Raw genomic sequence first — 25373 nt, forward strand, 5'->3', positions numbered from 1 at the left:
GATGCAGCTCAGCCCGTCACCACTTTCGCCGCTGTGAGCCCGAGCAGCGCGTCACCTGCACGACGTCGCCCTACCCAAACCCACCCTGCTTAACAGTTCATTCGTGTGACAAGTCAGGGTTATGGTTACAGGTTAAAGGTTATGGTTAGGGGTTAGTGCTTGGGATTATAGCTAGGGGGTTAAGATCCCTCTCTTGGTGGCGTGGTCTCCTCCCTCTCTCTGGGCCTGCGCTGTCGGTTGGGCATGGCCACTCAACATCTCCCATCGGGTGCCGTTGTCCCTCGGTCAAGCGGCGGGAGTGTCGGCCGAGCGGAACATTCCACCCCTTCAGTAATCCTAAACCTCAAGCCCTGCAAAGTGTCACTAGTTTTGATGCAGTTAACCTAATCATAAGAATTATTATAAAATAACAGTTCCGACATTGCCATTCAGAATCATACAGTAAACCTTAAATAGCAACGTCGTGTTTAATTGCTATTGTTGGTGGCTGTGAGCGGGAATCGAACTCGGGCTGTCGGGTACAAGGCGCAGTGCGCTAATCGCTACACGACTGCTTCCACTGTAATTGCTCTTATTTATAAAGAAAATTAACACTGCATGAGAATTGCATTGAATTCAATGCAGACATTTATCTATTACAATAATCAGCCATCTTGTATTGGCAGTCAGCATTAAACAAGCAGTCATCTTATGTTGGAAAAATCCCATTCTAATCAATGTATAAATGGTCGAGTTTGTAGTAACTTACACTTGACAATGTGTAGAGAACTAAATAATTCCACCAGAGGGTGAAGCAAAACCACAACACAAACCCATAACAACTAATCATAACCCCCAGCCATAACCATTAACCTATAATCATAACTCTGTGCCTCAGACCTGTCACATGAATTGACTGTAAGGAAAGGTGGGTTTGGGTAGGACATGTCCTATAAAAACCACAACCCTAACTCTGGCCTCAGACTTATCACATGAATTGACTGTAAAGAACGGTGGGTTTGGGGGGTATGTCATGGCTATAAATGAAAAAATTAACCCGTAAAAACAAAGTTTTTCACTATAAATCCTTTATATGCGTGGCGGCTAGAGTCCTCTCGTCCTCTGGCTTGAGATGGCTGCCACCTATGGGTCAGATGATTGTCTGCCACCATTAAGCAATTGGTAATTAAATATAATTTTTTTTCCTAAAAAGTGTAAAGTTATGGAAAAAAACGTTCACGCAAATAAATTGTCATGCACAACGAGTCTGTGTGCAAAATGTCAGCTCGATTGGATCACGGGAAGAGGGTTAAAAAACGACCGAAAGATTTGCACGGTCGTAAGCAAGCAAGTGAACTTAATATAAAGGATTTAAAAAGGCCAGTGGCAGAGGACTAACAACTGACTGGCAGCCAAAGGAGGAATGCGCCAGAGAGCACATCCACTATGTAGATGGAGTGATAACTTCAGTTTGTGGGCAGGGGCTGGGTGGATTGATACATTGAGAGGCGATGACAACTTGGGGAGGCCTTCATCCAGCAGTTAATGAATCATGAATGACACAATCAAGAGCTACTGTTGAAGCAATTCTTTATTTTCTATACTGCAATGACAACATTTAGTAACAATGAAGATATTTGAAAGTATTTTGCAATACTGAAATGTATAATTACTTTAAAACAATGAAACAGGACTGGGTGTGTACTGTATGTTATGATATTGAAGAAAATAACACTCTGCACATCACGCCAATAGCATTGATTTATGTTTAAAGGCAAAAATCTAAGCGTGCCGCTCTCTAATTTGTATCTGACATCAAGAGAATTTAACAATATGAGGGAATTGTCAGAACAATTAAACACTTTAAATTACACACAATCAACAAATGCTCAGATTGTTGACATTCTTGAGAAGGCAAACGTGTGCCGGTGAATGTTTTACTCTGCTAGTAGCGGAAGGTGGCACACCGCCTTCTAAAACGAGCAGCTTCTGCATCTACCCGAGTGGCAGCCACCTTGTCGCGTAAGTCAGCAGCTAACATGTGCTGAGCGCTCACGAGTTGTTCCAGGTCCCCTTTGCATGCAGCAAGAGAATGGGACAGCCCTTCCCCTGCCTGGACACACGCACAGACACGTTTACGGTCATGGACAGCAAATGGATAAAAACCTATCTGTGGGATAATTTGCCAGTATGAAGATGATAACAAATAAGAGGCTTTACCCTTTCTGGCATAAAAACAGGTGTTAAGATGTTCGAACAGCACAAGGTTGATGCAAACGCCAAAGCATGAATAGCTCGGGTTAAGAAGTTATATATATATCACTATAAAAATATAACTGGGAGGGAGGGAAGAAGCAGAAAGAGAAATGGTGTGATATGTAATTGCTATATCCATATATATAACTGTTGTACTCAGTTTAACATGTAGGCTTTCGCGACCAATATTATCCATATGTAATGCGAGCAAGGATTGAGAGAGGGCGGAGTCTGGGTCACGTGGGGAGTGGGTGGAGTTAGGGTCACGTGGGGGGAGAGGATTTAGGGAGAGAACCGGAAGGGGAAGGGGGAGTTGAGACGGAGTGAAACACGAGGAGGCCACGCTGGGCAGGAGGGAGAGCGTGGCGCGGTCGCCACGCGATGGGAGACGTCGACACCGTCAGCCATCGGTGTCAGACGCAGAGAGCTAGCGGCTGTGGGAGGCTAGCTGTATACGGGGCAGCAGTGAAGCTAGAGAGCGGAGCAGCGGTGGGGCTGCAAGGCGGAGCAGCAGGGAGACTGCCTAACAGAGCAGCATGGAGACTGCATATCAGAGCAGCAGGGAGACTGCATATCGGAGCAGCCGAGGGGCTGTGAAGAGGTCGTCGAGAGGGACGCGGGCCTGAGCGAGTACGCCGTGGTATCGAGATTCTACGAACCCAATAAAGGACAACAGAGATCGACATCTGAGAGAGAGTCCTTTATTACATTGGTGTCAGAAGTGAAACGGCATGTCAAAACAGCTCAGGAGGAAGACCGTCCCTGCACCATCTTCGGCAACATCTTCCGACGACGACCTCCCTCCAGTGGTGGCGCTACCCACGATGGAGGAGGAAAGCGGAGCAGGGACGAGCGGGGTTCCAGCCGTGCAGGACGTGGCCGCCTCGGTGGGCCCATCCACGCGACTGGACGCTGAGGATGGATGGCGACAGGTGGCGGCACAACTGGAGGCGCTGAAGACAGTGTTGGCACAATTGTGCGTCCTTGTGACGCCGGCGACGACTTCGGGGAGGCCCGGCGGGGAACAACGGGCCGGGGCCTTGCCGTCGCCATCAGCCCTCTCGACCACGCGGCACGAAGACGCCATCTTGGGCATGGCCGAGGAGGAACGGCGGGAAGCTACCATCTTGCGCCCTCCGCCGCGGGAAGCCACCATCTTGCACACGTTGCGGAGTGACGCCATCTTGTCGCTGCCGCGCGTGTCACCATTGGAGGAGGACGGAGGAGCAAGAACCCGCAGCCATCATTTAACAACGGTCAAAGAATTCTCAATCGGCGGCGATTGGAGCGCATTCGCCTGCCGTTTTCAAGCGGCTGTACGCTCCGCCAAATGGACGGACGCGGAGGCCCTGGAAGTCCTACCAACACTTCTCGACAACGAGTCCGTCCGGTTCTTCCGCTCCATCAAGGCCGACAAGAAGAAGACGCTGCAGGGTGTCTTCGAGGAGATGGCGGATGCGTATGAGCCTCTGGACGACGCCCATCGGAGATTTGTTCAGTGCCAACGGGCGCCTGATGAATCGCCGGTGGCTTTCAGAGGCGCAGTTCTGGAACTGGCAATGGCGGCATACCCCGAGACGGAGCCTGATTTGTTGGAGCCCCTCGTGTTGGGCAAGATGCTCGAATTATCTAGAGACCTGGGGATCCCCATGCCGGTGTGCAGCCATGATAAATTGACGTCCCGTGCTGTGGCTAAGTGCTTGGACGCTCAATTTAATCTCCGACGCTGGAAGCAGGTGTCAGCTTGGACGGGGGGACCCATCGTTGAAGGCGGTGCTACGGGGTGGGATCCTACGAAGGCGGTCTACGTTCCTGACGACAAGGGTCCGCAGGAGTTGACGGCCGCCTCCGTCCAGTGGCCTGCTTGGGGAGGGACGGGGCCGAGGTCCGGCCCGCCGGCGCGGGAGCGTCGGGACAGAGAGGGTGCCACGCGCCGGAATGACGTGGAGTGTTTCCGCTGCGGCCGTAAGGGCCACTTCGCCAGGGACTGTTGGGCTCGCATCCCGGGGCCGCCCCAGCAAGAGGCCTCGACCACGGACATCGTGCGAAAAGACCCACCAGGACAGACGAACCAGCCGTTACGCAGGTGGATGTGGCGAATCCTGCTCTGGGTGGGCCTACCACGGCGATGGGGCCACTTGACCCCGCTGCCCCTCCAACCCCACCACAGACACGGTTGCCAGAGACCCCGGACTTGGGTCTCCCTGCGAAACGGGACCTTGGCGTTGACGGGCCTCCAACAGCGGCGGGCGGTTCTACTCCCGTCAATCTCAAAACCCCGTCGCGTTCTCGGTCTGTGGGGGGACCGCCGCCCGTTCGGGACAGGCCGGCGACCCGCACGCGTTCCAAATCCCTTTCCTTTCGTTGATTGTTATTGTTCTTGTTGTTCTTGTTATCGTTCTTATATTCTCCATTGTCCAGTGATGTCAGATGGCTACAATATTGCTTGCATTATTTTATTGTAATTATTGCAGCCGGGGACGGCTGGGTTTTCATTAGGGGGGGGGTCATGTAATACGAGCAAGGATTGAGAGAGGGCGGAGTCTGGGTCACATGGGGAGTGGGTGGAGTTAGGGTCACGTGGGGGGAGAGGATTTAGGGAGAGAAGCGGAAGGGGAAGGATGGGTTGAGACGGAGTGAAACGGGAGCAGGCCACGCTGGGCAGGACGGAGAGCGTGGCGCGGTCACCACGCGGTGGGAGACGTCGACACCGTCAGCCATCGGTGTCAGACGCAGAGAGCTAGCGGCTGTGGGAGGCTAGCTGTATACGGGGCAGCAGTGAAGCTAGAGAGCGGAGCAGCGGTGGGGCTGCAAGGTGGAGCAGCAGGGAGACTGCCTAACAGAGCAGCAGGGAGACTGCATATCAGAGCAGCAGGGAGACTGCATATCGGAGCAGCCGAGGGGCTGTGGAGAGGTCGTCGAGAGGGACGCGGGCCTGAGCGAGGACGCCGTGGTATCGAGATTCTACGAACCCAATAAAGGACAACGGAGATTGACATCTGAGAGAGAGTCCTTTATTACACATACTAGAGGTTTTGTTAAATTAGATCGCATAAATATAAATGTGTTGTTTAACCCGCTACTACCCAACACAGCCAATTAGTAAAGCTTGTCAAGGAAACAAAACATGCCCAATAGTTACTAGTTCAGTACACTGGTGGATTGGAGGGTAAACTGATATGTAAATAAACCCCAAATGTAAATGTTGTGAGGTGGACGGGTTGAACGCCACATTTACATTTACGCAATCTAACCCAAAAAACGTATATTATGAACTCCTGTACTGTTCGTCTTTTTGCAGCCTTTGGTCTAGCACTGGTGAGACAAAGCCATAAAAGAGGCTGTCTGGTGTTTCACGTTCAATGCATGCGTTATCAAAGCATATTTGTTTGCACGTTTCACCACAAGCATGCATGGGTTCGTGCAGACTTGATGCCTTGTGATAGGTGTGTCGATTTGTATTCATGCCATAGAGCAGGGGTCCTCAAACTACGGCCCGCGGGCCACATGTGGCCCGCCGAGGACATTTATCCGGCCCGCCGGGTGTTTTTGCCGCCGCTGCCTGTCTGTTACTTTTTTTCTGCATGAGAAGGACGGTCATTGGTGGAAGAGTGAGAGGGGGCGGAGTTCCCCCCAATCAGACTGCATTGATGGGCAGTGCAGTCTGTATGTCTCTGTGTGGGCAAAGTTATTGCTGGTATATTGTTTTTGTAGCGCTGTATATATATTGGTATTTTACTAATAGCAATTTTGACTCCCTAGGAAACAATGATGTCAAGAAAGAGAAAAATTTACTCGGAGTGTAGGATATTCAAAGAACAGTGGACTTATGATTACTTTTTCATGCAGTACAAGGAAAGAGCTGTGTGTCTGATATGCCAGAATATAGTGTCTGTGTTCAAAGAATACAATTTACGTCGACACTATGAAACTCAACATAAAGATAAATATGATTGTTTGGTCGGAGAAGTGAGAAAAGATAAAATATTAAAACTGAAAAATACATTAACAACTCAGCAAAATACTTTTGTGAAGCAGAAGCAGCTAAATATTTCATCACTGCGAGCAAGTTTTCAAGTTGCCAAGCTAATAGCGTGCACTGGCAGACCATTCGTGGAGGGAGAATTTGTTAAAGAATGCCTTCTTTCTGTTGCCAAAGAGATGTGTCCAGAGAAGGCCGATTTATTTAGTACAGTGAGTCTTTCAGGACCTACAATTACACGGAGGATTGAAGAAATGGGAGACAATTCGCATCAGCATTTGCAAAACTCCACAAAAAAACTTTCCTATTTTTTGTTGGCACTCGACGAAAGCAATGATGTTCGTGATTCTGCACAACTTCTAATTTTTATTCGTGGGACGAATGACTATTTCGAAGTCACAGAAGAGCTTGCTGCACTGCAAAGCATCAAAGGAACAACTACAGGAGAGGATATTTATGAAAAGGTTTGCCAAACTGTGTATGGTTTGGAGCTGAACTGGGCTAAACTAGCCAGTGTGACAACTGATGGTGCTCCTAGCATGGTGGGGTCTAAGAAAGGAGTAATTGCTCGCATTAACCAAGAGATGGACAAACATAACCATTCTCATCCAATAGCCATACACTGCCTCATCCACCAACAAGCGCTGTGTAGTAAATCACTGAAGTGGGACTCTGTTATGAAAATTGTGGTATCTTGTGTTAACTTCATTAGAGCTCATGCACTAAACCACAGACAATTTCAGGAATTTCTGTTTGAGCTAAATGTTGACTATGAAGATGTTCTGTACCACACAGAAGTCCGTTGACTGAGTCGAGGGAGAGTTGTGAAACGTTTCTATGACTTACTTCCACAGATTACAGCTTTTCTGCTTTCAAAAAACAAAGAAGTACCAGAGCTCAATGATGCAGAATGGAAATGGCACCTTGCCTTTCTGACAGATGTAACAGAGCTACTCAACAGTTTCAATGTGCAACTTCAAGGAAAGGGGAAGCTCATCTGTGATATGCAATCACATGTCAAAGCATTTGAAGTAAAATTAGGCCTCCTCATCAAACAAGTGAAGGAGGAAAACTTCTGCCATCTCCCCACAACTCAAAATCTGTTAGCAGAAAAACCATTGGTTGCATTCCCCAACAAAACATGTGTGGATTCATTGGAAAAAATGCAAAAGGAGTTCCAATTTAGATTTAAAGAGCTTCATCTCCATGAACAGGACATACAGCTTTTCCGTAACCCATTTTCTATTGACATTGAAAATGTGGATACAATTTACCAAATGGAACTGGCTGAACTGCAGAATTGTGACTCTCTGAAAGACGCATTCAAGTCAAGCAGCCTTCATAATTTCTATGCATCTCTCCTCTCTGAGACATATCCTCATCTCAGGAACCATGCACTCAAAATGGCAACCATCTTTGGCAGCACTTATGTCTGTGAACAGACTTGTACCAGAATGAAACATTTGAAATCTCCAACCAGATCTAGACTAACGGATACACACTTGCATCACTTGTTACGACTAGCAGTGACAAATATGGAACCCGACATTGACCATCTCATTAGCCAAAAGCAGGCCCATAGTTCCCATTGAAATACTGGCAAGTTTGTTGATTTAACTTTACTTGTTCTTCATTTTAAATATTGTATTTGTTCCCGTTTTGTTTCTTCACTTCAAAATAAGATATATGCAGTGTGCATACGAATTTGTTCATAGTTTTTTTTAACTATAGTCCGGCCCTCCAACGGTCTGAGGGACAGTGAACTGGCCCCCTGTTTAAAAAGTTTGAGGACCCCTGCCATAGAGGGTTAAAAACATTTTATCAGAACAAAACTTAGTTCAAACACAATTGCTGAGCACAGATCGAAAAGCTCGGAATGTAAAAAGGCCAGCAACAAATAGTACAATAAAAGGTCTAACATAAGATTCAACACATTTATTGAATCGAACAAGGTTATAAGAGCTTGGAAAAGAGACAATGGGAGGGAATTGCAAAGTGGAGGAGTGGGAGAGATCTAATCTAGATTTGAAGTTTTCGTGTGGGAGAGAAGCAGAAAGATAATTATGGTGGCCTGCAGTGTGGTGAGTTAGTGAGTGGGTGCGTGAGTTGATCGATGCGTATATGATTAGGTGTGTGAGTGAGCATTGGATTAGTGAGTGAATGAGTGGATAAATGTGATTAATTTTATTTTATACCTACGTGACTTTACCGAAAGAACCAAAGAGTAGTGGATACATGATTAAGTTAACAAATGAACTTGTTGTGAACTGCAGTGTGGTGTTTGAAGACAGTACAGACATGATGAAACAGTCAACATGGGTGGAGGAATTAGTGAGTGAAGTTGACAATAACAGTAACCATGGTAGTAGCAATATAAGAGTGATAAGGAGACGACTATTCACCGTGAGTGAGCAAGTGACTGAAGGGAATCAGCTAGTGCTGGATCATAAAACACCCAGATTGCTCGACGTTGAGACACCTTTGCAGTTTTGTTCTTGGAAGATATTATTTTGAATGGATTTTATTGTAATTTTCTTGAAATAACTAGGCTTCATTTCTTGAAATAACTAGGCTTCACTGCACAGACGCACTCACCTGTAAGATTCCAGTTGCTTCAGGCAGCTGAGTTCCCGGGTGCCTCTGGTAAACTTTGACCATGGGTCGATCCAAACGCTTTCTCAGTGGAATGTCACCGTATCTCTTGGGACCCTAAACCACAGCAAATAGAAGATGTCACGCTAAAGCTATACACGCTCGTATACTCATGTTAATACTTATCTGCATGCTCTTACCTGGCTGATATGTGCAAAGTGCCAATTCTTTCCAGTGCCGGTTGTCATTACGCGCTGATATGCTTGTCCCACGCTCTGAGACATCGAGATACAATCCCTATAGTTTTGCACTGTATGGCATTTGCTGAGCAAATGCCCAAAGATTGAAAATGTCAAGTGGCCAGCAGTAAACATCATTATCAAAGATGTAACAGATAAGAGTTAACATATTTCTTGAATTGAACAAGGCTATAAGTCCTCTGGAAGAAAAACGATGGAAAAGCATCCCAAAGTCCAAAAGTGAGAGGGAGGAAGCATGAAGAGATGTGTTTTGACCTGCAGTGTGGTGAATGGGTGAGTGTATGAGTGGTATACAGGCATTCGAGTGGACGAGTTCTGGGTCCAGTCACCACGAGGCAGAAAACAGCCAAACAACAGGGAGTGGTTTTGATTTTGAACAAAATTTTTGAAGAGGGTGTGGGAGCGTGGAGGCAAGGTGTGGGAAGCTGAGTCCCAGGCTACTGTGGACTCGCCTCCCCATCAACAGGATACGAGGAATGGTGGTGGTAGCTCATGCCCCACCAAAGATAAACAGCAGTAGAGGGATGCAAACAAAGCCTCATTCATGCTAATCTCCCTCCCTAATCCCCTCTCTCCCTAATCCCCCATTAACACAACTGAGGTGCTTGTGTCCGGGGGTGGAATTCCTTTCCAACTCAGACCCTACTTGCTTGCCCATCGCCACATATATAGCCTTGTTGTAGCTGCTCTCTCGCTAGTTCAGCTGTTCCACTACTGGATTATAGTTTCTGCCTGAGGACAACCGCTTGTGTTGCGATCGAAACGTCGTGATTTATTTTATACCTACGTGACTTTACCGAAAGAACCAAAGAGTATGACTGACTTATCTACCTACAATAGGCATTTATAAATAATAATACAAAACAAAGCACTCAAATGCTGTCCCCATGACCATAAAGTCCACACTACACAACTCCTTTGACATTGCCAAAAGCCTATAGCATGTAGGCCATGACCTGCTATATTTGCACAGTGCAATCTCGCGTTGTGACATAGCAATTACAGCCATGGGCGCCTTTTTCACCGCCCTGAATGGGTCTCAAAAGGCGTGGCTAAAATGCTAAGCTAATCGCAATGAATGAAAGGATATCTCTCACTCGGACGCCTTCACAGCCACCCCGAGACCTCCCCGGGACACAAATCAGACTGTGTTGCAGCAGTTTCTAATATGGACATTAGGTAATTCACGTTGAAATAATTATTATATGTATATATTTTTTTAAACACAACAAAACAATTTAAAGAAAAGTATTTTTTATTAGAAAAATTATTTCTCATTTCCAGTTGCTTGGTGGGGTGGCACCCCAACGCCCCTAGTGGACGAACCGCGCCTGCCCATTGGTGATGAGGCAGATGTAGAGAGACTGGATAAGTTTCTGTATCTGGGCAGTGTGCTTCTGACCAGCTCCGGTTTAGCAGCTGAGGCACTGTGGAAACTACCTGAGCTATCACTCCATATGATGCTAAAGTTCATTTCAGCCACAGTTATGCCCAACCTTCTCTATACATGCAAAATGCAGACCAATTTGAAGGAGCATACGGGTCAGCTTTAAACATTTAGGCTGGTCTGTCTACGATCAATCCTGTCTCTGGTGTGGACCAATCAGTTTCAAAGACAATGCATATATTACACTGTGTAACAATTTTTTTTTAATAAGAATTGCTCCTGGGTAGTGTTATTTCCCAATTGCTTATGCCCCAAAAGCAGTGGTGGAGCCAGTGATCCGATCAAAATCCCTAATTTCGATCAGATCATTGGGGTTTATCTATATATAGGGGAAATTTGTGATTATGTGTGTCTGTTCAAATGTTTAGCATACTTCCCGACATGCAAGAAACTTGAAATTTGCCATGTGGGTACTTTCCAGACTGTAGACAATGCAAAAATATACTTTTGTATATTTTTTTGGGGAGGGGGGCTCAATAATGCATATTTTTTTGCACGGCAAGTGAGCTGTGATGTCACATGTCATGTGACCTGCACATGTGGAAGCGCGCTGCGCTATGAACCCGACGACCCGAGGTCGATTCCCGCTCTCAGCCACCACCGGTGACGATTATTTGAACCGGTCCTGGGCCTCCCCTAGGTCGACTCAGCCTCAAACGAGTCATTGGTGTGGTGTGTGAACATCGCCACTGGGAAGACAAAGGCGGCCGGGCGTGGTGAATCCAAGTCCTGGGCGAAGCTGGGTAGTAAAGCTAGTTAGTAATAAATCAGCATTTTGCGACCCCCACTGCCACTGTGTAGCATATTATTACGTGCCAGGGACTCTATGAGATGATAGGACAATAGTCTGTGTCCATAATTGGCAATAAGTAACGGCAAAGCAGCTATAAGTGACTCACAGAAGTGTGCGCAGTTGCGTATACAGTACACGACTTCCCTGAAGGCATACCTTCAGCGAGCGCGATGCCGATCACACACGGTTCCAATTCGACCCTCGATCGATGGCTGCGCCATCGCCGCACACGCGTCGAATAAAAAGCAAGGGACAAGTCCTTACTTACTAACAACTCCTAACATATTTCATTGCTGGAGGGGTTGCCCCCCCTACCTGAAAATCCTAGCTCTGCAATTGCTCAAAAGTACAGAAAATGGCTAATATTCCCCACAAACTTTGCTTTGTGACCAGGACAGTGATATTTTGAAATTGACCTATCTTCCAGAACATTCCAGATAGATTCAGTGGTGAGTAAACTTGGAGTAACTTCTAGAACATTCTAGAACTTTCCAGTAATAGAAATAGAAGTCAGTTTAGTTTCAGCTGCCTAAGTGAATACATATCTGCATTTTTCTGAAATGGCATCAAGAGGCTGCAAGCATCCGGAAGACGCATTTTGCTATGTCTGTGGCCAATTTATCAAGACAAGAGCGAAAAAGTACTCTTTGGCAGCATCTGCTAAGATGTGTGAGGCCCACAAGGCATATTTCGGATATTACGGCATGCTTGTCAGGGATCGAGACAAACCCTGGGCACCTCATTTCCCATGCGAGCAATGCAATAAAACTCTGGAGGGTAAGATGGAAAATTGTTGCTCGGAATTTTGTTATAAAATTTGTTTAAAAAAATTAAATTGTAAAAGTTTTTAATTTTAAAATAATTTTACAGTTCTCGTCTCTCTCTCGCCCCTACGGCGTCCTCGCTCAGACCCGCACCTCCTCCACCGTACACCCTGCAGCCACACTGCTGCTCCGCTCTGCAACTACACCGCTGCTCCGTCTGCAGCCACACCGCTGCTCCGCTCTGCAGCCCCACTGCCGCTCTGTGTGCCCCACACACTCTGCCAGCTCTTCACGCCCGGCTGGCTTCCCACACTCCACTAGCTCTGCTGTGCCCCACGTACACCGCTGGCCGATGGTGCCGTGGCCTTCCACCACGTGGCAATCGCGCCACCCTCTCGCCACTGCCCAGCGTGGCCTCCTCCTGTTTCCACTCCTTCTCAACTCCCAGATCACTTCCGGTTCTCCCCCTAAATCCTCTCTCTCATGTGACCCTGACTCCTCCTTCTCCTCACGTGACCCAGACTCCGCCCCCTCATTCCTTGCTTGCATTACACTACCCCAACCAAAAAAGCCTCAACGACTTGATCAGAGATCTTGGTCTCACCAAGTCCAATTCCGAGCTTTTGTGCAAGTCGCAGATCAGAGGAAGCATCACAAACCTTTTTGCAGCTTCTTCACCCGTCAAGATGGGCTCTGCTTCGGCTACAATCTGACCAGTCTGTTTGAGGCAATCGGAATCACCTGTAACCAGAATGAGTGGCGCCTCTTCATTGACAGCTCATCCAGGAGCCTCAAAGCCGTGCTGCTCCATAATGGTAACAAGTACCCGTCTCTTCCCCTGGCTCACTCGGTGCACCTCAAAGAGGATTACAAAAGCTCCAGGATGCCGGTTCTGGGAGTGGACTCGTCGTCGCTGTCCTCGCTGCCGCCTTCGCCCAATCTTTACGCGGCCGGACAGTAGTTGGTTGTCTCGGTCGACGCCGTTGGTGCAACGCAGACAGGGTCGTGTCTGGGCCGGGTCGTATGGTAACGTGGTCGTGAGATAGGGGGCTGGAGTTGGTGGCGTGAACACAATAAAAGGGAAGGACCGTGCCTCCTGCGACCACCTCGTCTTCGACTGAGTGTGTGCGCGACACACGCCACCCGCACACACACACAAGCCTCGAGGAGAAGGAAGAAGAGACTTCCGACACTACACTATTATTCTTCTGCTGGTCTGTAGATAGAGTAATAATTTTCATTATAAATGAACATATTTTGAGTGGAGTTAGAATGAGAACAGCTTAGAGTATATGTGTGTAAAGCCAGGACTTAAAACGTTTGTTTTCGTAATTTTTGTGCCTGAATTTACAGTACAAATGCCATTTCTAACTTCATCACGTGAATTAGTCCATCTATGTGTGTGTGTACGTGACTGCTTGGGAGCGGTAGTGTAGCGGTTAGCGCGCTGCGCTATGAACCTGGCAACCCAGGTTCGATTCCCGCTCACGGCTAACACCAGTGACGATGATCTGAACCGGTCCTGGGCCTCCCCTAGGTCGACTCAGCCTTAAATGAGTACCTGGTGCGGTGTGTAAACATCGCCACTGGGGAGACAAAGGCGGTCGGGCGTGGTGCTGGCCATCCACCCCCTCGTGTACTGTTCCGGCCTTCATAGGTGCTCGCTAACAGCACTTGCCCCTACAGTCTGTTAAGGCTATACGGGGGGTCTTTGTCTTGTCTAGTGGGAAGCTGTAGTGCAGTGGTCAGGGCACTGCTTTACAGACCCGGTGGTCCAAGTTTGAGTCTGACTCACAGCAACATCGGTGATAAAGATCTGAACTAGTCCTGGGCCTATCCTAGGACGACTCACACCGACATGAGTACCTATTGCAGTGTGTAAAATAGCATTTGGGAGACAAAGGCAGCCAGCATGGTGCCCCCCCCCCCTCCCCCCTGTGTGTAATGCCAGCCTTAATAGGTGCTTGCTAATAGCACTTGCAAAAGGCTACATGGGGGATTTGTGTATCTTTGTGCGTGACTGGGAGCACGCTCACCTCTATGTACCCTTGTGCTGTTGAGATCGCCGCATGCCACCTCTGTGCTTGGTGGATTGCCATGCGTGTGTGGCCTGCGCTCACTTGCAGCGCTCGCTGGAAAAAACAAGACATCCATCATTGTTTCATGATTTCTACTTTTTTGCAATGTTTTTAATGCACAACTGGATTGAAGCTACTAACAGAGTGTAAGTCACCATCCACTTGAGAGGTGTGTGCGTTCTGTGTGGTCAACGAATCCTGGTTATTTCTTTGGTGTGAATTATTCATACTATGCAGTTTGCTTCACAGCGAACGTTAAAGATCTCATGACGTAATTTGAAAAGAGGCCATTGTGTGCCAGCGTCAAGGTCCGATTTTGTCCAATTCGAAAAATGATCAAAAAATTATTCAACTGGGATAAGGTATAGCAATATCACTCCCACTAGCACAAGAATGCCTTACAACAGGGCCAGATTCTGAGTCACCTTGTGCCTCAGGGACAGCTGCCACTGGGGGAGCTCTTTCAATATTTGAGACCAGATGAGATGCAATTTGCTTATTTTGTGTGTAAAGAACTATGAGATGCTAACACTAAACTATTTTTCTTTTACCAGGTAAGGCACACTGAGCTATATAGCTCTTTTCCAGAAGCGACCTGGCCACAAATTATAGCTTAACGAAGTGGCTTATCATGCAGAAATTAATAGCAGTGAAATACTCTAAACGCGTGATGTTAATTCTAAATGTGGAAGAAAAAACAGGAGGCCTCAGAGAAAATCCATGCGACCACAGGGAGAGAGAACATGCAAACTCCAAATATACAGGCGGCAGGGTCGGGATCGAACCCACGACCTCCTCCATACCAGGCGAGGGAAATAACATCTCCGAGTCACTGTGGCAACCCCAAAAAGAAGGGCAAAGACATATCATTGTCATTATGACTATCTGTGTGAGAGCTGTGCACGTTTCTGTGTGTGGTATGTGCTGCGCTGATTACCGCGAGGCAGTTGGTCTCCACTAGCTTCTGGCCCAAACCTTGTGTCACACGCTGGCGTGCTCTGCTCTGCAGGTGAGCCACCTTCTTGATCACGTGACTAATCTCAGAGCGGATTGCCATCACCTCCTTCTGACCTTGTGCAGCTTCTTCCAGCACGCGGGCGCACTCTGACATACGTGGGCACAGGGATTTTATCCACAGGTGCATTTCGGAGATTATGCAGAGAACATAATTTATATTGTGGTATTGTATTATTATTGTTTGCTTACCCAGCGTAGCCTCAGTCAGTCTCAAGATACTTTGTCTGGATGGTCCGACCAAGACTGTGGAGTCGGGGGTAATGTTGCTATGTATAATCCCAAGTGACTAATTTTCAGGTAATAATTCAGCATTGGGATGTTTAGTTAACACCTCTTCTTGCATTGCTTTGTTAGCTTACGGGATGAAACCAGATAACCTGGAGAAACCCCACACAGGACAGGGGTTGATCATAACTTCACACATAAAGGCATCAAAGTTGGGAATCAAACCCAGGTCCTTGCTGGGTTTACACAGCATACCCATAGCGCCTTTGTGTATAATACAAAATGTCACAATAACCAAATGTACTAACAGGGAAACCTCACTAGTGCGACCCCGTAGAATGCTGATTCTTTACAGCACTCATGGTCCTGGAGAAAATGTTTACGAAAAAATGTAAGATCAAAATATCTATACTGTAAAGCACCTACAAATTTTTGTGAGAATACGCAGCAGTGCTGGCCGAGGAAATGTACCCACCCCCAGCATTCTCTGATGCATGGCTCTCAGCCAACCAGACCCCACCCCCAGAGATTCGATTGGCTGCTACAAAATTCCACGTGATAAGCCACTTCATTAGGCTACAATGTGTGGCTAGGTCGCTTATGAAAAAGAGATATATAGCTCAGTGGGTCTTGCCTGGTAAAATAAAAATAGTTGAGTTTAGTTTTATCACGATTTGTAGTCACAATTACATTTTTAAAAATCTATTTTTATTTTTTAAATGTCAATGTTAGTGAGATGAGAACTCACAAAAACAGGATAAAGTCTCTCAGGCTCCACCTAAAATAAACCTCACTGAGAATGACTGCGATTGGGAGTGCAGCAGCAGCTCCAACAACCTCGCCTCTCACCGCTGCCTTGTAGGGGTGCAGTAGAATGCACTCATGAGTACAGTACATATACTTACTGATGTTGTAATAAATTATTCTTATATTACTCATACAAAAGAAATAACGCTGTCGGGAACGCATCTGCATATATAGAATGGTATTATGACCCCATTTACCGCTTATTCGATGAGTGCTCACTTCTTCAGGAACGCATGTTCAGCGACAAGCGAGGTCTGCCTGTATGTATTTATTATGTACTAGCACTTACCACGCATTTGTGCAGGATATTACTTAAGTGACTGCAAATTATATGGATTCCTTGATGACACTCACTAGTCAATTCTAAATCAACAACAATATCATAACAACATCAACAATGTTGTGACATTATCAACAGTAATAATGTTCATATCAACATCAACAACAATAATATATCAACATCAACAACATATTAAAACAAATATTGTTAATATTATCACAACGTGTATAAATAGTAGTAACAGTTGTACAACTATTTTACAACCACAAATAAAGCCACACTATAACTACAACCATCAACCACAACTACAGAGACATAACCACAATAGCTGCAATATAACCACAACTATATCCACAACCTGCATCTTAAAAACTATAACCACATTGCAACCACAAGCATAATCACCACAGAATCACAACCACAGCAGCCAAAATATAACCACAACCACAATTTAAGCACAATCACACCAGGAACATTATAACCACAACACATTATAACCCCATTGAGACCACAACATAACCACAACTTTCTAAGCACAACCACATAACTTCAACATTACAACAGTTACATTACCAAAATCAAAACATAACCACCACATAAGTATAACTATAACTACCACATTACCACCAGAACTACAATATATCCAGAACAAAATATCCACAACATAACCACAACCCAAATAACCACAACCACATTATAACCACAACCATGATAACCTAACCAAAACCATAACCAAAACCATAACCATATTCTAACAACAATAGGAGCATATAATCCCAACCAAAACTACATTTTAACCACAACCATAATAACCACATTATAATCACAAACAAATTATAAACACAACCATCACATTATAACCATCACCACGTTAAATAATCACAACCAGACACATGCTATCCACAACCATAAGCTTATTCAAAACACAACCATAACTAAATTATAACCACAAACACATAACCAAAAACGTAAACATATTTTAAGCACAACCATAACCACAACTACCACATTATAACCACAATAATGAGCACATTATAATCACGACCATAACCATATTCTAACCAGAACCATAACCATATTATAATCACAGCCATAACCAGAACCATGGGGTGTGTGGTGGAAGAAGCGCTGACGAATTTCCATGCCAAATCTGGACAATCCCAACTCAACCTAAGCGCAAATGGAGAGGACACAGGCATTGACTAATAAATGTTTTACCTGTTTCAGCACATTCGTTAACAATAATAAAGGAATGTCACATTCATTTACAATGCATCTTCACAGACCTTTTATACAAATTCCTGGGAATGTCCTCGGCAAGGGAAATTGTTTATATTTTATGGATTTTGTTCTCCCACACAGCGTTTGGGAGTTCAAGAGCATGATAGATACATGAACGGATATACAAATGTAAATTATATATATATGTAGAAGTAATTGGCCCTTATTGGTCAGATTGTGCTGTATTATATGGCTCCGGTCTCGCTCAACTCTTTGGACTCACAGGACTGTGTACTCCCTTGAATCACTGTGCGATGTTGTAAGTACTCTTGACGTATGACATTATGGCATGGCATGTGTGTCCTGTAACAGTATTACTCCCAATACATGGTACTGTACTATTTGGTAGTGACATGGCCCAGCAGGACGTTTGGTGCTTGTTGCAGAGGTTCATGGTTTGAACCTAGCAGGCCACCCTGGTTGATACTGCGGTGTGCCTTAATGGTATATTACCACACACCATCTGCTTAATTTACAGTGGACGTTAAAAATCCTCTAATGTAACTCGAAATGAGTAGGCCATGTGCGCTGGCATCATAGTTAAACATATATTTATAAACTCCCAAAATTACGGAGTGAATTACTCCATTGGAAAACACATATCAAGAATCTCCCTGACTGACAATACAAATGCCTTCTTGCAGGCGAGGTGCTGAGTCACCTTGTGCTCCAGAGACTGCTGCCACTGGGGGTACCCTTAAAGTATTTGAGATGAGATGTAAGGTGCTTCTCACGTATTAAAAGCTTTGAGACACCCCGGCATAAAGAAAGCCACTCTAAAGCAAATTATTATTACGACCTGTGCATAAACATCTGCATGTTCCATACCACGTGTATACCTGGGGACAGTGGGCCAATAGGATCTGGGCTCCATTTGGCAGAAGGAGTCGTATGACTTAGACGACTGGGTGTTGCGTGACCGATCAAGTCTAGCACACAAGACCTCTCAGAGATGCACGCCAGCAACCGCTTACGGCAAAGGGCCAAGTTCTGCATGGAGAGAAAAACAAGTTCAAAGATTAACTCTGTAGTTATAAATGCAATGTCCATATGTATGTCTAACTTCTTTCGCACCGTACGTAGCCAACCGTGCTAATTGGAGGTGCAAACATGCAACATATACATTTACAAATAATGTAGTGCCCTCAAGTCGAATAGGTACTATCTTAGTAAACCTGCTCATCACCATCATCAGCCATGCCCAATCCACTGCCGGATGAATACCCCCCCATGCCACTGCCACCTCTCAGGATCCTGCGATGCAGGAATCCATCCAGCACCAGCACGCGAACTGATTATCACTCCATCTCCTTGATCGCATTCCATTCCTTCAGTGCAACTCCATTGTGATTCTTAACCATCGCTCACTACCCCTTCTCGTCAGGATTATATCCTGCCCGAGCCCAATTACTTTTTAAAATAATACTTTTCTTACTAGTTTTGATGTTAGTTAAAACTTTTAAACGAATTAAAAAAATTACGACTGGAAAGAAAGAAAAGTTCTGTGCTCAATTGCAAAAAAACACCATGGAATATCTGGCAATCCATTCAGGCAGCCTTAACTAGGCTTATCCTCAACAAGAGCAGTGCATGTATAAGACGAGTGAGTTGTGTGCATGAACACAACGGGGTGGTGACATGGCCCAACAGGAGCGTGTCCGCTGCTTGTTTCAAAAGGTTTGCGGTTTGAATCTGGCAGGCCGCCCTGGTTACTCATTTGAGTTTATTAATCATACAAATAGTCTGATCTCCGATAACGCATAGTTTTCATAACGCGAATTTTATGTAATGCAATGAATATATTAGGGAACACATTTTTACAATGCGGAAACGAATTGGAGATAACGCGATTGAGTGAATGGAACTACTTTGCACGAGTAGGAATAAGTGGTTGTACGGCTACCTCGGCGAAGCATTATCGCACAAGGCGGAATGCTGCTGGATGCTTCTAGATGCTATCCACGCACCTCAGTGTTTGTTCGGCCTGCGTACGCATCTCACGTGTTATCGCTGACTGTGCTTTATCCTATGTTATATTATCTATTATAATGCCATTTTTCCACAACACGATGTTCTGCAGGAACGCAACTACCACGTTATAGGAAAATAGACTGTATACGCTATCTGCTTCACAGTGGACATGAAATATCCCCTGAAACAATTTGAAATGAGGTCATTGTGTGCTGGCAAGTCATGGATCAAATTTGGGAAATGACCCACAAATTACTCAATTGAGATACCCATAGGAACATCGCCCTCTACCGGCAGACTAATATCTTCTTGCTGGTCGGTGCGGAGTCTTCTTGTGCCACATGGGGACAGCTGCTGCTGGTGATGCCTTTTTCAATTTGCTGAGATGTGATGCAAATTGATAAAAAAAGGACTTGTGCCTTCCAAAAGGTATCTATTTGATGCTTGAATATCTTAACATCTGTTTTATTGCCAGAAAGGGTAAAACCTATTCTTATGTTTCATCATTGTTGATCCTGGCAAAAATGTCCTGTAGATATTAATTCTCGACCAGACATATACGTGTTCTGATACTTGCATTGTCCTTGTGTAGTGACATAGAACGGTCACTACTGTGTCGGCCCGTACGAGGGCTGGGGGCCCCAAGGGGGTGCCTGGGGGGTCACGTGGTGGAGGGACCCGGACCTTCCCAGAGATGGGGGAAGGGAGGCGTGGCCTGGGAAGGGAGGCGTGGCCTGGACAGAGCCAGCCACGCCTGGGCGGAGCCGGCCACGCCAGAGCAGATATAAGCGTGGTGTGAACGCAGAGTGAGGCTGTTGAACTCTGAAGTGAAGACATCATCGGTCCTCAAGTCCCGGGTCGTCGTCCTGGGCCAGGCAGGCCGTTGCCTGCCTGGTCCAGTCTGTGTTGTGTTCCAGAGTGTTAGTGAGTTGAGGAAGGTGGTCACCACCTCATGTACAGTGTTATATTACTTACCGTTTAATAAATAGTGTTGCCTCCAAGCTGCGTGTGTGTGCACCTAATTCGAATCCACTACATTTGGCGTCAGAAGTTGTGGAAATATAAATATTGCTAGGTGTTATCCTAGGGAAGTAAAATGGACACACGAAAAACAAATACAAAACTCACCTGGACGCCTTCGTACGACGGGGACGGTGTGACGACCATCCTTCGGACAGCCCCGGGGATGGCAGCCCCGGTGACAGAGAGAGATGGCGCTGCACGCGGAGCGGCAGGACTGGCATCGCACCGCTGCTTCGCCGCCATTGGGAACGGAGCGATGGAGCTGTGGGGAGAGGACACCGTCGTCTCTGCGGGGGCTAGCGGGGGAGGCCCGGGCATGCGGGCCACGCGGTGGGGCCGCCAACTCGGCGGCTGGTCGGGGCGCTGTTCCCGCCAACTCGGCGGCTGGTCGGGGCGCTGTTCCCGCCAAAACCCCGCTCCTGCTGCCGAAACGCCGCTCCCGCCGACATCAACGCCTGCGGAGGGGGAGTTCCACACGTTCGGGTGGCGCCCCCGTCTTCTGCTCAAGCGCGAGAGGTAGATGGGTTCGCAAGAGCAGGCCGTATTCACCATGCAAGATTCTTCGGGGCATCCCAGTGCTCCACCTTGCCGCCCTCCGCTATTCACAGTTTGCCAGGCGAGTCGTGACATGACAAGCACCCGGCCCCAAGGAAAATAATATCTTCACCCATCTTGCGTGCGCCGGGTTGCGATCGCTTGTTTTTTTAACTCGCTGGGTTGCGGAGCGTGTTCGTCCGGTTCTATGCGTGACAAATTGACGCGGCGTCCATGCGGGTGTCTGCTTGTAACAGTGTTGTTGTTAATTATGGCGTCGAGATCGGTATCTTCAGGGTGTAGTTAATGATTAATTCGTTGTTGGGTGTCCCGAGCTCCGTTGATATCCTGTAGGTTGCCGTGTTAATGACTCGTGTTGTTACATCGTTTTGTTGCGAAATCGCCATTGTTATTGTGTATACTGTATGGAGTTTCGCTCGTGATTGTCACGTGTAACTGTCAGAAACTTTGACCGTCATTGTTGCCAAGGTACAGACCGTATGGAGCTTTGCTTGAAATTGTTAACAGTGTATGGACTGTTGGGTACTTGCTTGTGATTATTTACTATGTACGGATTGTCTGGAGTATTGATTGTGTGTGTTGCCATGTGGGGACTGGATGGAGCATTGCTCCGTATGATTGACTGTACGAACTTCGTATACTGCATATACTGTATTAATCAATTAGGTGATTCTTGGGGTTTTTGTCTAGTTTTTTTTTTGCTCTCAAAATTCGAATGCCCTGAGTCCCATGGTTAATGTTGAAGAGGATTTTGAAATGATGGGTTCGGTGTGTTTCAAACTCATTGGTTGGTTCCTGTCCCGTTGTTGCACATAGGATGTCTTTTGTGCGGGAATGCCTCTTGTGTTCTACATGGATCGGAGGTGCGTTTCCGTTAATTGCCGTCACATTGCGTTGCTCTCTCAACTCGGTTGGTACAGCTGCATGCTGCAATGCGAGTTTCGGAGATGATGTGTACGGATACGGGATGTGAAGTGTATTGTTGTGACCATTGAATATTCGGGATCGTCACAAATTGTGCGTACCTGTTCGGCATTGGATTAGTTCAGTGGGGGATCATAATTCAAATTGTATGTGTTGTGATGGTGTTAAATTGCGATGGTGACATGCTGCCAGGGATTTGGAATTGTGGTGCTGGCTGTCACCTATCTTGGGGCGCAGATCCTGACCAGGATGGCCCAGTGAGTGTTGCGTGTCTAACACGAACGTTGTGGTCCCGTCATGCTATGGCTGATGGCTTGACCTGACAGCCTGGAGATTGAAACACTCCGTGGCATGTCTAGCCTAGTGGGCTGTGCGCTCACATGGCTCGGAGAGTGTGGTCCCGTCATGCAATGGCTGATGGCTTGACCTGACAGCCCGGAGATCGAGACACTCTGTGGCTTGTCTAGCCTAGTGGGCTGTGCGCTCACATGGCTCAGAGAGTGTGGTCCCGTCATGCTGTGTGACGGCTTGACCTGACAGCCCGGAGATCGAGACACTCCGTGGCTTGTCTAGCCTAGAGGGCTGTGCGCTCACATGGCTCAGAGAGTGCGGTCCCGTCATGCTATGGCTGACGGCTTGACCTGACGGCCCGGAGAGTGAAGACACTCCGAGGCGCGTTGCAACAGTGGGCTGGAGATTCGTAGTGTTCAGGTGGAGTTGTGCCATTACGTTGGGACTGTATCCCTCAGTTGTTAGGGTGCATGTTGTGCAGTGAGGGAACGATGGGTCGTCTTGTGCTGCGGTGCGAGTCTTGGAGAGAGACTGGGTTATAATCCCCCCAATATGGCCGACGCGTGCTACTGGTTGTGACGCCGCGTCGGAAAGGCGGTGGGGTGGTAACATGAAAATTCACCCCCCGATATGGCCGACGCGTGCTACTGGTTGTAACGCCGCGTCGGAAAGGCGGTGGGGTGGTAACATGGAAATTCCCCCCCCGATATGGCCGACGCGTGCTACTGGTTGTGACGCCGCGTCGGAAAGGCGGTGGGGTGGTAACATGGAAATTCCCCCCCAGATATGGCCGACGTGCACGGTTTTAGGATCGAGACGCCACGTCAGGAAGGCGGGGGGGTGCTAACGGGTGACTGTCATGTCCGAAGAGCGGAGGCGAGTGTTCGTTGAGTGATGCCTCAGGAGGGTTTGTTCTCGTCACAGGAGGCAGTATCTACCTGGCACCTTGGAGTCGCCGGTTATGCCGACCGGCTATGGACTGGGGGGGGAGGAAGTGGAGCATGCGTCAGCTACTCCTGCTCCTCCTGTTCTTGACTCCTGGGGAGGGGCCGTGCCCTTTGGGCCACTTCTGGCTCCCCAGGGCCTCCAGGGGGGGTGTGTGCACCTCCCCTGGGGGGCCCAGCCACATGGACTCGTTGAAGACTGGCTGCTCTAAATGGCTCTCAGATGCCTTGCTCATTGCCTACGCCGTCGTTCCAATGGCCACACTTACATGTCGGTGCATGCGTGATTCTCACGGGGAGGCTGTGCTGGAGCGTAAGTGGGTTAGCCAGTTTTCATGTATATTTATTGTTAATTCCCCGTTTTCTATGCGGTTCCCTTCCTTTTACCCTCGTCGATTCTGTATATATTACGTGATTGTATTTCTTATCGGTCGCCGGTCATTTATTGATGTTGCTGGTTCGGAGGCACACCTTTTCGATGCTTCACAGTTGTGTTACAGCCGGGGACGGCTGTGTGTTTATACAGGGGGGGGGGGGTGATGTAGTGACATAGAACGGTCACTACTGTGTCGGCCCGTACGAGGGCTGGGGGCCCCAAGGGGGTGCCTGGGGGGTCACGTGGTGGAGGGACCCGGACCTTCCCAGAGGTGGGGGAAGGGAGGCGTGGCCTGGGAAGGGAGGCGTGGCCTGGACAGAGCCAGCCATGCCTGGGCGGAGCCGGCCACGCCAGAGCAGATATAAGCGTGGTGTGAACGCAGAGCGAGGCTGTTGAACTCTGAAGTGAAGACATATCGGTCCTCAAGTCCCGGGTCGTCGTCCTGGGCCAGGCAGGCCATTGCCTGCCTGGTCCAGTCTGTGTCGTGTTCCAGAGTGTTAGTGAGTTGAGGAAGGTGGTCACCACCTCATGTACAGTGTTATATTACTTACCGTTTAATAAATAGTGTTGCCTCCAAGCTGCGTGTGTGTGCACCTAATTCGAACCCACTACACTTGTACTGTGTACCTTTTGGTGTTCTCTGGTCTAAAACTGCTCAGACAAGGCCATAAAGAAGGCTGTCTCTGGTGTAGGCAAATCAGTTTCAAGGACAAATAATACATTATCAGAGCATGTTTGCAAAAGGTATCTATTTGGTGTTGGAATATCTACAAACCTCCTGGTGTATTGCCAGAAAGGGTAAAACCTATGATTATTTTTCATTATTCTTGATACTGGGCAAAAAGGTCCCATAGATATGATGCAAGTTGCTTACTGCTTGTAAAGTGCTCTGAGTCACCCCGGTGTGAAGGGGGCACTCTATTAATAATAAACCAGTGTTGCAGTGTGCTACGCTGTACTGCTCGATACGCTGACATACTTGCTGTAAGGCTTCAGCGCGCAGCAGCGTTTCTGCTAGGACACTCTCCAACTCTGCCAGCTGCTTCCGCTCAACACCAAGCAGCAGGTCCACTTCATCTGGACCCTACAGTCCCAGCCAGACCAAGAGAAGAGTTCATACAGTGCATGCATTCAGTGAGCTCCCAGCACTCTGAGTACCAGTGTACATGGTAGGGTTGTTAAACAGTAACCAATAAGCCTGCAACCATTTTCAGAATCAAGTACCAGTTCTGAAAGTCAGGGAGTGGTTATCGTTTCCAGTCGGGTTATTGGTATGAAGAGATCGGCGCACCCAAACTTTACCCACCACACGCAGCCTGCCCTTGGACTGTGCTGTACAACATTTACATTACTAGCTGGGCAGAGGCAGTAGGGGGGGGGGAATTCGAGAGATTTGCACCGTTGTTTCAACTGCCATAGAAACAAACTGGTGACCTTAGGATCATCGCAAATCCAGTGTGCTAACCATTACACTGTGGCAAATCACCCAGACGCTCACTCACCGAGCTACACGCTCACCTGTACACAC

The 25373-nt window shown here is 47.4% G+C and overlaps 1 protein-coding gene across 1 annotated transcript; it reads right to left on the reverse strand.

Annotated features, from left to right (window-relative positions):
• Positions 1 to 1637: 1637 nt before the first annotated feature.
• On the reverse strand, positions 1638 to 21335 carry TEKTL1 (tektin like 1). Its single transcript, XM_061563142.1, has 6 exons — positions 20861 to 21335; positions 18601 to 18751; positions 15089 to 15255; positions 14110 to 14205; positions 8813 to 8926; positions 1638 to 2092 (listed from the first exon to the last, which is right to left on the reverse strand). The coding sequence occupies exons 1-6, from the start codon at positions 21305 to 21307 to the stop codon at positions 1925 to 1927; spliced, it is 1143 nt and encodes a 380-aa protein (XP_061419126.1). The 5' UTR covers positions 21308 to 21335; the 3' UTR covers positions 1638 to 1924.
• Positions 21336 to 25373: the final 4038 nt, after the last annotated feature.

Source organism: Lethenteron reissneri, chromosome 30 (assembly GCF_015708825.2).
Source record: "Lethenteron reissneri isolate LAM-NWPU_2019-01 chromosome 30, ASM1570882v1, whole genome shotgun sequence".
Taxonomy (NCBI): domain Eukaryota; kingdom Metazoa; phylum Chordata; class Hyperoartia; order Petromyzontiformes; family Petromyzontidae; genus Lethenteron; species Lethenteron reissneri.

Excerpts from the sequence above, each read along its gene's own strand:
- TEKTL1 (XM_061563142.1), bottom strand. The coding sequence starts at position 21,307 with ATGGTGAATACGGCCTGCTCTTGCGAACCCATCTACCTCTCGCGCTTG. Across the intron at positions 14,206-15,088 it reads TGGAGACCAACTGCCTCGCG|CGAGCGCTGCAAGTGAGCGC; the intron begins GTAATCAGCGCA and ends TGTTTTTTCCAG. Across the intron at positions 2,093-8,812 it reads AAGCAACTGGAATCTTACAG|GCAGGGGAAGGGCTGTCCCA; the intron begins GTGAGTGCGTCT and ends GCGTGTGTCCAG.